General features: G+C 35.0%; 1 protein-coding gene across 1 annotated transcript in view; it reads left to right on the top strand.

The window, feature by feature from the left end:
* MDGA2 (MAM domain containing glycosylphosphatidylinositol anchor 2) overlaps positions 1-12,482 on the top strand; it is a 918,782-nt gene that overhangs the window by 818,484 nt on the left and 87,816 nt on the right. The window contains exon 10 of the mRNA XM_052646754.1: positions 5,107-5,255. Coding sequence (XP_052502714.1) covers positions 5,107-5,255 — 149 coding nt within the window. The remainder of the gene's footprint in view (positions 1-5,106; positions 5,256-12,482) is intronic.

Genomic DNA, 12,482 nt, shown 5'->3' with positions numbered 1-12,482 from the left:
GACTTCAGTGTCAAGCTGCTTCAATAATGTGAAAAGTATTTGTTTAGATAAACAATCAGTTCTAGGATTATGCCAATTTGCATTTATGACATACAGCCAATACCAGTGTGCCAGTTACTCTTCTGGCAGTCAATAAAAGATAGAACTAGACTACAGATAATATTGACTTGTCCAGAAAGTTCAATAGGGTTTTATCTACCATCTTTGGCCAATCCAATAGAAATATTAAATGGAATTTATAAGTAAATTCAATTGTGCTTAAAACAATTGAAGTAATACAAGAAACAGTAGGCAAATATTTCATAGCAACTTACAGACTTGAGCCTGAGCCCTACCTTCAAGGCCATTTTGTTGACAGTCATCCAACCATTTCATCCCTGCTAAATGGTAGTTAGGTATTAACTAAATAACTCTCAGATCAGTTCAGTTCAGTTGCTCAGTCATGTCCGACACTTTGCAACTCCATGGACTGCAGCACACCAAGCTTCCCTGTCCATCACAACTCCTGGAGCTTACCCAAACTCATGTCCATTGAGTCAGTGATGTCATCGAACCACCTCATCCTCTGTCATCCCCTTCACCTCCTGCCTTCAATTTTTCCCAGTATCAGGGTCTTTTCAAATGAGTCAGCCCTTTACATCAGGTGGCCAAAGTATTGGAGTTTCAGGTTCAGCATCATTCCTTCCAATGAATATTCAGGACTGATTTCCTTTAGGATTGACTGGTTGGATCTCCTTTCAGTCCAAGGGACTTAAGAGTCTTCTCCAACACCACAGTTCAAAAGCATCAATTCTTCAGTGCTCAGCTTTCTTTATTGTCCAACTCTCACATCCATACATGACTACTGGAAAACCATAGCTTTGACTGGATGGACCTTTGTTGACAAAGTAATGTCTCTGCTTTAAAATATGCTGTCTAGGTTGGTCATAACTTTTCTTCCAAGAAGCAAAGTGAAAGAAAGTGAAGTTGCTCCGTCGTGTCTGACTCTTTGTGACCCCGTGGACTGTAGCCCACCAGGCTCCTCCGTCCATGGGATTCTCCAGGCAAGAATACTGGAGTGGGTTGCCATTTCCTTCTCCAGGGGATCTTCCCGACACAGGGATCGAACCCAGGTCTCCTGCATTGCAGGCAGACGCTTTAACCTCTGAGCCACCAGGGAAGCCCCTCCAAGAAGCAAGTGTCTTTTAATTTCATGGCTGCAGTCACAATCTGCAGCGATTTTGGAGCTCAAGAAAATAAATTCTCTCACTGTTTCCATTGTTTCCTCATCTTTTTGCCATGAAGTGATGGAACCAGATGCCATGATCTTAGTTTTCTGATGTTGAGTTTTAAGCCAACATTTTCATTCTCTTTCACTTTTATCAAGAGGCTCTTTAGTTCTTCTTTGCTTTCTGCCATAAGCATGGTATCTTTGGCATATCTGAAGTTATTGATGTTTCTCCCAGCAATCTTGATTCCAGCTTGTGCTTCATCCAGCCCAGTATGTCGCATGATGTACTCTGCATATAAGTTAAATAAGCAAGGTGATAATATACAGCCTTCATGTATTACTTTCCCAATTTGGAGCCAGTCCGTTGTTCCATGTATGGTTCTAATTCTTGTTTCTTGACCTGCATACAAATTTCTCAGGAGGCAGGTCAGGTAGTCTGGTATTCCCATCTCATTAAGAATTTTTCAGTTTGTTGTGATCCACACAGTCAAAGGCTTTGAAATAGTCAATAAAGCAGAAGTAGATATTTTTCTGGAACTCGGTTGCTTTTTCAATAATCCAGTGGATGTTCACAATTTGATCACTGGTTCCTCTGCCTTTTTAAATCCAGTTTGAACATCTGGAAGTTCATGGTTCATGTACTGTTGAAGCCTGGCTTGCAGAATTTTGAGCATTATTTTGCTAGTGTGTGAGATGAGTGCAATCGTGCCGTAGATTTTTGGCATTGCCTTTCTTTGGGATTGAAATGAAAACTGATCTTTTCCAGTCCTGTAGCCACTGCTGAGTTTTCCAAACTTGCTGGCATATTGAGTGTAGCACTTTAACAGCATCATCTTTGAGGATTTGAAATACCTCAACCGGAATTCAGTTACATCCACTAGCTTTGCTCATAGTGATGCTTCCTAAGGTCCACTTGACTTTGCATTCTAGGATGCCTGGCTCTAGGTGAGTGAGCACACCATTGTGGTTATCTGGATCATGAAGATCTTTTCTGTATAGTTCTTCTGTGTATTCTTTCCACCTCTTCTTAAAATCTTCTGCTTCTGATAAGTCCATACTATTTCTGTCCTTTATTGTGCCCATCTTTGCATGAAATATTACCTTGGTATCTCTAATTTTCTTGAAGAGATACCTAGTCTTTCCTATTCTATTGCTTTCCTCTATTACTTTGCATTAATCACTGAGGAAAGCTTTCTTATCTCTCCTTGCTGTTCTTTGGAATGCTGTATTTAAATGGGTATATTTTTTCCTTTTCTCCTTTGCCTTTAGCTTCTCTTTTTTTCTCAGCTGTTTGTAAGAACTCCTCAGACAACCATACCTTTAGTGAAGGGAAAATTCATAGCCCGTATTCAGAGAGGATTGCTAGAACATTCCTAAATCAGAATATGCATCCTCTTACTGGCTTTCATCTTTCATAGATCTGTTAAAATATAGCCTGATTCTCTTTCTCTGTGATGGAGTTTCAACTCTCAGAAAAACTTCATTTGCCAGTTTTTGAGGGATTTTTTTTTTTTCTTTTTCATGCTAAATAGCCTCTGGTTGTGACTTTATTCTTTTGTTATTTCTGTTTGATCCTGTTTTTTTAATGAAAATACAAATGATAGCACTAAATCTAATACCCCTTGTATTTCCCTCTTGGCTAAGTTACAAAAGCAATCCCCTCTTTCCCTGCTCCCCTCAAAAAAAGCAAAAATAAAAAGCAATAAATGAAAAACCAACCATTGATAGTTACCTCCTCAATTCAATCTAGACACTAATTTCTAATGAAAACACTGTATATTGACATGAATCACTTAAACAGCTCACTACTTCATTTATACATTTTGGATGTTTACTTTTAATCAAAACCCTTGACTCATTATATAGGCCTCTATCAAATGTACCTCCTCAATAATGGTTTGGGAAATTTTGTCTCAAATGCAAGTTGTCAATGACATTTTGGGTATTGATCCCTTCATTCAGTATATTGTGTTCCTCTCATCTAGATTTTACTAAGTGATGTGAACATGAATTTGCACTGTCATTTACTTAGTAATAAGTAAAAAATATACAAAATAAAGAAGCAATAAAACAAATGCGGTGGCTCTTTTTCTCCTATGCAAGACAATTTGTATAGAATTAATAATCCAATTTCAATTAAAATAAATGAACATTCATAGAACATTTTTAAAAGCACACAATGTTGGTGTAAGACTTTACCAAATGTTATTAAGATTCAGATATTTAATTCAATGTATTTAATTTTACTAGTAAATTTATCAGAAATTAACTTCAGTTCATCTAACATTTTTTTCCTGGTAAACCTCTCTAGGGTAATAGAGACCATAAATTTCATTCTTAGTCTTCAAAATTCATTCTTTAACTATCTGTTATAAGTTCTTATGAATCAGCTCTTGTGCAATCCCTAGATGTTAGGTGATTAATGATGAAGAAAAAGAAAACCAGGTAAGAAAATTCCCTGCAAACAGGAACCCAGAATGAAAACCTCAGGAGGACGTTTAATATTTAACCTAATTTCAAAAAAATAAAGTCTGTTGTATAATTTACCATTTATTAAATCATAAATCCAGTAAAAATTGTAAATCTATCTGAAAGGTCTGAGAAAATGGAAGCAATTTCTAGGAAGACAGAGGCCATACCTCTTTGTTCATTGCCTAGAACACTACTCACCATTCAATAGACTCTCAATAAATATTGATTTAATAAATAAATGTATTATTGGTATAAAATATAAGGTGTAAAAAGTCTATATTTCAGATTATTAATGAGTTGGACCCATAATTCCCAACAGTTTGTACCTTTTTCAATTTGGCAATTAAAAGAAAAACCTGAGATGGTTTATGTAGGTTATATACACTATGTGTACCTCATGTATGGGGACTTCCCTGGTGGTTCAGTGGTAAAGAATCCACAGGAATCTGCAATGCGGGAGATGCAGGTTTGGTCCCTGGGTTGGGATGATCCCATGGAGGAGGGTGTGGCAACCCACTCCAGTGTTCTTGCCTGGAGAAATTCATGGGCCAGAGGATCCTGGTTCCTGTTAGGCTACAGTCCCTAGGGTCTCAATGGGTCAGATACTACTGAAGTGACACAGCACACACACACCTCACGTATCCTTAAAATCTAAAAAAAAGAAAAAAGAAAAAGACCATTTTGTTATTGATCGTTGTTTGGTTAATTTCAATTTACTGACCAAAGACATGGATAATATAAACACAGATGGTCATATTCACTGATTTTTTTTTTTTTTTTTTTTTTTTTTTTTGGCAGAGTTATCAGTCACTTGCTGATAAAGTTTTTGGCTGTTCTGTGATGACCTAAATGGGAAAAGAATCCCAAAAAGAGGGGATATATGTATATGTTTAGTTGTTTCACTTTGCTGTACAGCAGAAACTAACACAGCATTTTGAAGCAACTATGCATCAATGAAAATACTTAAACATATATAAATGAAATCTATCTATATGCCTGTGGTTAGCAAGATTATATTTCCAAGCCTGGCCTCTCCTGCATTTTAGTCCAATGTATCTCACCTGATGTCTCCATTTAGATCATTCAAATTGTTCAAAAATAATTTCCTGACCCCTCAAATTTGATCCTCCCATAGCTTTTCATGTCACTTGATGGAAATTCCATTCTTTTGGTTTCTTTCGCCAAAAAACTTCTAGTCATTCTTGGGTCTTCTCTTCCTCTCACACTGTTCATCAAACCTAGCAGGAAATCATCTTGCATCTGTTCTCAAATTCTCCATAAATTAATTTGAATTTAATCACATGACTTTTTAAATATAAAAATTGCTTGTGGAACATGAAGTAGAAAGTAATAAAAGGTACAAAAAGAGTAATTAGGTTTGCCTGTAATATACATTTAATTTTAAGGTCTCTTTCTGTTTCTAGGCAAGGCCTATGCTCCAGAATTCTATTACGACACCTACAATCCTGTGTGGCAGAACAGACACCGTGTTTACTCCTACAGTCTGCAGTGGACCCAAATGAATCCTGATGCAGTGGATCGGATTGTTGCGTACCGGTTGGGTATTAGGCAGGTGAGGAATTTAATTGTCTTCTTTTGTGCTTATGTGATTCTCTTTGAAGATCTTGTTATGATGATGTGTTGATATAAAAATTTTTCAATGAATTTCAGACCATATTTTTTTCTAAATCAAAGATAACCGTACACTACCAAGAACTGTTTCAAATTATTTACAAATCTTTGAAATTAATTGATGGATTTTTACTATGATGTGAGACATACTAAAGGGAGCTTTCTGAAATACTTCATCATTTGGCTATAATGTAGAAAAAAATTACATGGTATAATTTCTATGAAAGAAACTTATTTAACATGTGCTTACATTTACCTGCACTGAGTAATTCTTTGTCTCATTTCCTAAGCTAGAAATCCAACATATTTTTATTCTCAGGGATTCAAAGTATATCTGATTTTTAAAAGTTAATTTAATGTGTCTGAAGAATGGAAACATTTTGGTAAAATGACAAAAAACAATGAAGTAGGGTGTTTTCCTAAAGTAGCTGAAGATTATAGAGTCTGTAAAAATATCATAGCTTTTTCAAATGGACCAATGTTAAATTCAGTTATCCTTTGCTGGTATAAATGATACATATTTTTTTAAATTTAAATGTAGGTCTTTTCATTATTTCCTGTTATATAGTAAGTTATATGGAAACACTGTTTCAGCATGACAAAACATTTTTGAAGATTTATTTGATTATCACGTAAGCTGTTAGCTTTCTTTTACATCTTTGTATTATGCAGAGATTTGTAAAGTGTGTTTTCCACTTTCATAGCTAAATCATACAATAACATTTTGAGTTTCAAAAGTAGAAAAGACTGAATTTGCTTAAAGAAAGACTGATCCATCACCACCAATCCACTCAGTCTCAATATCATAAAACCATTGTTTTTTTTAATCTTGTTAACAAAGTTATAATAAAAGACTATGCAATATACATCATTAAAATTAATACATTTTAAGTTGAATATTCTTATCCTTCTTGTCTAAGTATTCACAGGTCACAGGCATGATAGGCAGGAATTGTTCATTTGGAAATTTCCTCTATTACTCTTATTTATTTTGGTCCCTAAGTAAATACCAAATACATGTCAAAATTGTTCTATTATACTTGTTAGAATTTAATGGTAATTTTCCTTGATGGAACGATAGAAACGAAAAAGTTCAGCAGCCCTTTCTCCCCCGGTTTATTGGCTTATGTTTTTCTTTTTCTTTTCTCAACACAGTTAATGTTTTTAGATCTTTTATATTTAGAGCATTTTAGCACATTCTTCACTTTAGATACCTTACATTCCTTTCCAAGTCCTTACCCAATGATTTGAGCAATTATATTCATCTTTTATTACATATGTTTTTAAAAAACAAAGAACCCCAGGTGTCGCTAGTGGTAAAGAACCTGCCTGCCGGTGCAGGAGACATAAGAAACGCAGGTTCCATCCCTGGTTCAGGAAGATACCTTGGTGGAGGGCATGGCAATCCACTGCAGTATTCTTGTCTGAAGAATAACACAGACAGATAAGCCAGGTGGGCTACAGTCCGTAGGGTTGCAAAGAGTCAGACATGACTGAAGCGACTTAACACAACACACAATGCCAAACTGCAATGTAAAATTGAATCATTTTATTTAGGTATCTTTTCCTTTTTCCTGTTATAGGTTGTTCTCCAACATTTGAGTCAGAATTTCATCTTTAATTTCTCACTTTCTTCCTTGGTTATATTTTCTTAAAGTGTCTGGATAACTGCCCTTTGCTTTCTGTATGCTGCAGAGCTGTCTGGTTACATCTGCAGAATTAATTTACCCAACCCTACTTACCATTCTCTTCTTTTATTCTAAAAGTATTCCAACTTTCATTCTCGAAGTCTCCATTATGTATGTGTAGAAAACAAGGTATAAAAAAGGTTGAAAAGTACTTGCAAACGAGACTCTCAACCAGGGCTGAACATTCTTGCAAACGAGACGTTCTGCCCAGTGTAGGAAACTAGGTTTAAGAAAGGTTGAGAAGTGCTTGCAAACGAGACTCTCAACCAGGGCTGAACATTCTTGCAAATGAGATGTTCAGCTAAAAATCCTGTTTGTTCCCGTGGGAAAAGAATATTTCTTGCACACAAGGATGTTTCTCTGATTCCTCAAAAGGAACAGACCCTGGGACAAAACGGATTCTAAGTTGATAAGGAAGTTCCCCAAAACACAGTCTTAGCTGCAGTAAATAAGTCAAGGTAAAGGTTATCTCGCCCTGCGCCTGCACACTGTATAGTCTCTAAATCATAGTGTTTGGCAGCTTGCCCTGTAGCTTGTTGTGCTAGGGATATAAAATAAAGTAGCTGTAAAAAGCAAGTGTTAAAATATAAAGATTCAAACCACTCTGCAGTGTTGGTGTTTCATTCCGTCACCAGCAGTATGCAAATCACCTTCTCTATAAATTATATTTGACAGAAGAGTTACCAGCTAAGTCCTCCTCTCAAATGGAGAGATTTAAAACTTTTAAACTTCCTCCTAAGAGGGAAGCCCTTTCTTCTTGTCCATATCTTGTATTCATTATTAATACACTATCTTCTGATTCCCATGCTATTTTCCAATGAGTTTCTTTTCTTTAAATTTTCCTTTCCTGACATGAACATCTCTAAATTCCTGTCTTTGCTTCCTGATCATAAAACTAGTATATAACTCCCTGATATGTGGTGACACACATTTGCCAGTCACTGTGTTCATCCTTGTGAACAAATTAGTTAGGTAATTTTCCCCCATTCTGCTACACTAGAATGCATTATATTTGCATGCATGCATGTGTATAAATTTCTCCTTACTGTGTTTTGCTGAAATTATGCATTTCTTGCACACCTAGCTTCCAATTCTAGCCAATCTAGCCTTATCATTTTGAGCTATATAAGCTTGAGCACTATTCAGTATTTCTGAACATACCGAAACCGTGACTCCTACCTGGGAAGTCAAAGATAATAATACCTGTCAGGTAATTGGAGTGTGGAGTAAAATATATTCCCCACTTATACCACAGGCCAGGTTCCCTTATGCAGGGCACTCCTTACACAGACATCTGTGGTAATTCTTAAACTCATCTTCCTGGGATGTGTTAACAGTTTTTGGTTTTTTTAAAGTGCATTTTAAGAGTTTAACATATGTACTATTTTTATTTCAGCTTTATTCAGGACAGTGTATATCCTGGATCTAAGTAGTATTCCAAGCCATGATTTTCACAAAATAATTTCTAGCCATTTTTTTCACTTGTCTTATTTTTATTTCAAAACTATTGTCTTCTCTAATACCCATTTTACCAATTCACATTTTTCTATTCCACTATCAGTCTTATTTTAAAGCTTGCTTGATCAGATCAGTAAGCCTGATGCTAATAGTATTCTTTCCAAGTTTGTGAGATTCATGCTATTCACCAGAGGAAGACATATTTCTGGTTTTACAAACCATGGTTCAAAAAACAGTCCTTTTTCTTACAGTTTCTGAAGCTAGCTCTTTACTTGCCTTAGCATTATTTTCTGGTTTTCTTTGTTGTTAGGATTTTCTTTTATATTTAGAAACAAGTATTATTTTTTCCTAGGATGCTTTGTTTTTGTTATACTCTATTTTAATTGGTAATTTACCCAGACACTGTATCTTGCCATGGAAGAAAAACTTTGATGTATCTTTTGGGGATGTTTCAATAAAGAATAATGGCCTTCCACTGTTCTGCCAAAGTGAAAGAAAGGAAATGTTTGTAGATATAGTATAAGAACAGAAAGATCAAGTATAAACACTACTCTTTTTCCATATTCCACTCCCATATTCTTTACATTTAACCCTTTCATGAAAAATCTTATGCAAAAATGGCCTCAGTAGACATCATTTCTTTTGAAGATCCTCTTGCACACCAAAGTTGAGGACCATACGGCAGAAGCGTTCTAGATACAATGAAATTGATATAATTTTTAAGAATATTCTTTGTTTAATAATAGGAAACAAAGTCATTAAGTAAAATCATTTTTCTGTATTATCATAGAAAATTTAGATTCCAACTTCCTCAAGTATGCACATTTAGATATTAACATTATTTTAAGACACAATCAAATACTAGCATTTAACATAATCCTTCTTTAATTCTAATTTGATGATTATTGTAGTGGAGATTTTATGTAACATGAATATGGCCTTTTCATGTCCCAAACTTAGAATTTTGAATCAATGAGCTTCTGAATGTAACCAATGTAACTTGGATGATGTTTAAAGATGTTAGGAATGTAGCAAATTTTAAATTTCTATAAAATAAATTTTAAATTTAAGCAACATAAATTTTTTAAAAGGATTTCTTCTCTAATAAATAGTATTTATGTCTTTGACTGTGAGACTGTTTTTTTCCAAGGGATTATTAATTTATATTGCATACTTTATAATTTTAAAATCTATAGTTTTATTTTGAGCCTATATATATATAATTTCTTTTATCTATAAATTATCTATATTGTGTAATGAAAAGTACTTTCTTTTTTAATATCAAGCATGACTTTAATTATACAACATATTTTTGATTTGCTGAAGCATGAAAAGTAAATTTGACCCTTAAAGACTCATGGTAAATTCAGTTCAAAAAGAGCCCACCTTTTCTTTAATCCACAAAATGTTAAAAGCTTATTTATTCTAAAAATTAAGGTTATAAAATCAGTACTGTATCATTAAGCTCCTTCCTGGATGGGTTTGGTAACTATACCCAGCATTCCTCCAAATTTTTGGTAAAATTAGCTGACTCTTTTGATTAAATTGTATGGTCTTTACTTAAATATAATGAGAAAAGTTGTTTTAGAATTTGATTATTGGCTTATATACTTTTCATAAATGTTGCTGCCGTCTATCTATAAAAAAGCATTAGAATTCTAGAATCACTGCTTTAAAAAACTTAAAAAGAGAACAGATATTTCATCTGAAGTTAAAAAATTAATGTATGGAAAAAAATTTTCTCAAAATCTTAATGTCTTTAAGTTGTACTTTTTAGGCTTAGCTAAGAAATTGTTTAATCTCCTTAGACAGCTACTAGCTTCCCAACTATTTGCTTCATTTGTTGCTTAACAGGAAAGAGAAAAAGGTTATTTGAGTGTATGCTTTTTTTAGTATCTAAAGAATTAAGAAACAAGCAAAACTGTTTCCAAGTTATTTGAATATACAAGACAACATAGGTATCATTTGACTCCATTTAGCATATACACTTGGAGAAGGCAATGGCACCCCACTCCAGTACTCTTGTCTGGGAAATCCCATGGACAGAGGAGCCTAGTGGGCTACAGTCCATGGGGTTGGGAGGAGTCAGACGCGACTGAACAACTTCACTTTCACTCTTCACTTTCATGCACTGGAGAAGGAAATGGCAACCCACTCCAGTGTTCTTGTCTGGAGAATCCCAGGAACAGAAGAGCCTGGTGAGCTGCTGTCTATGGGGTCGCACAGAGTCAAACACTACATGACTGACACAACTTAGCAGCAGCAGCAGCAGCAATATATACACTATAGGTTCTAAACATGAAGGATTTTAGACTTTTATACAGTTTTCTTTTTATACTCTGTCTTAGAGACCCACAATGAATGTGATTTTTTTGACTCTCATCTTTGGAATAGGGGATATTTTATTGAATAAAATACCTTAATTCACCCTGTTCCTGTCTTACTAAGCGTTGACACTAAAATACTTTGAGTTATCATATTCATGTTCTTATCCAGTCAGTCAACAAAATTCTTACTAAATTAATCATCTCATCAATACTGGTTTCCTTGGTGGCTCAGATGGTAAATAATCTGTCTGCAATGCAGGAGATCCCCAGGTTTGATCCCTGGGTCAGGAAGATCCCCTAGATAAGGAAATGATAACCCACTCCAGTATTCTTTGGAATGCTATGGACAGAGGAGCCTGCCAGGCTGCAGTTCATGGGCTCAAAAAGTTGGACATGTCTGAGCATACACACATAAGTTCCAACAAGAGATGCATTCTCTAGTTATGCCTGGATTGGTGCATTTCCAAATCCAGTGATTATTAAAATATTGTGCTCAGTCATCTATTAAGTTTCAAGATTTACTCCATGGACTGAGAACTAACCCAAATGGCAAATATTTTCTTTAGTTCTTCTGGGCAAGATACACTCAGTTCCTTAGACTTACATTAGAATATATTTCTAAGAAAAAAATTTTTTAAATAGCAAACATATTAATGAGATATTAAAAGTTACTTTATTGTGGTATGCAAACTAAACTTTGTATTTGGTAATTCTGATGACTAATTCAGTGCTTTACATAGGAGTGTGACTACCTGAAAATACAACTTCTCAGTGAACATTCCCTCAAATTTCAAGAATGAATCTCAGAGTTGTCTTGAATTGATAACTATTTCCTATTGCTTCCTTTCATTTTAAAATATAAATTACTATGTGTTTAGCTTTATCATTTTCAGTTGTATTTCTTTAGGTTTCTTAAGTTGTTTTAAAATATGGAGTCATACTTATTTTTACACTATTTCTTTTTTAAAATTTATTTATTTATTTTAATTGGAGCCTGATTACTTTACAATATTGTGGTGGTTTTTGCCATATATTGACATGAATCAGCCACGGGTGTTTATGTATCCCCTATCTCAAACCCTCCTCCTACATTCCTCCCCATCCCTTCCCTCTGGGTTGTCCCAGTGCACCAGCTTTGAGTGCCCTGTTTCATGCATCAAACTTGGACTGGTGCTCTATTTCATATATGGTGATATACATGTTTCAATGCTATTCTCTCAAATCATCCCACCCTCACCTTCTCCCACAGAGTCCACAAGTCTGTTCTTTATATCTGTGTATCTTTTGCTGTCTTGCACGTAGGGTCATTGTTACCATCTTTCTAAATTCCATATATATGTGTTAATATCCTGTATTGGTGTTTTTCTTTCTGACTTACTTCCCTCTCTAAATAGGCTCCAATTTCATCCACCTCATTAAATTCAAATGCATTCTTTTTAATAGCTGAGTAATATTCCACAACAATGTGTCATAACTTTCTTATCCATTCACCAGCCAATGGGCATCTAGGTTCCTTCCATGTCCTAGCTGTTGTAAATAGTACTGCAATGAACACTGGGGTACACATGTTTCTTTTAATTCTGGTTTACCTCAGTGTGTATGCCCAGCAGTGGGATTGCTGGATCGTATGGTAGTTCTATTTCCAGCTTTTTAAGGAATCTCCACACTGTTCTCCATAGTGGCTATACCAGTTTG

This window comes from Budorcas taxicolor, chromosome 10 (assembly GCF_023091745.1).
Source record: "Budorcas taxicolor isolate Tak-1 chromosome 10, Takin1.1, whole genome shotgun sequence".
NCBI classification, from domain to species: domain Eukaryota; kingdom Metazoa; phylum Chordata; class Mammalia; order Artiodactyla; family Bovidae; genus Budorcas; species Budorcas taxicolor.
Note: the sequence above shows the minus strand (reverse complement) of the source record. Positions and strands in the feature narration are given on the sequence as shown.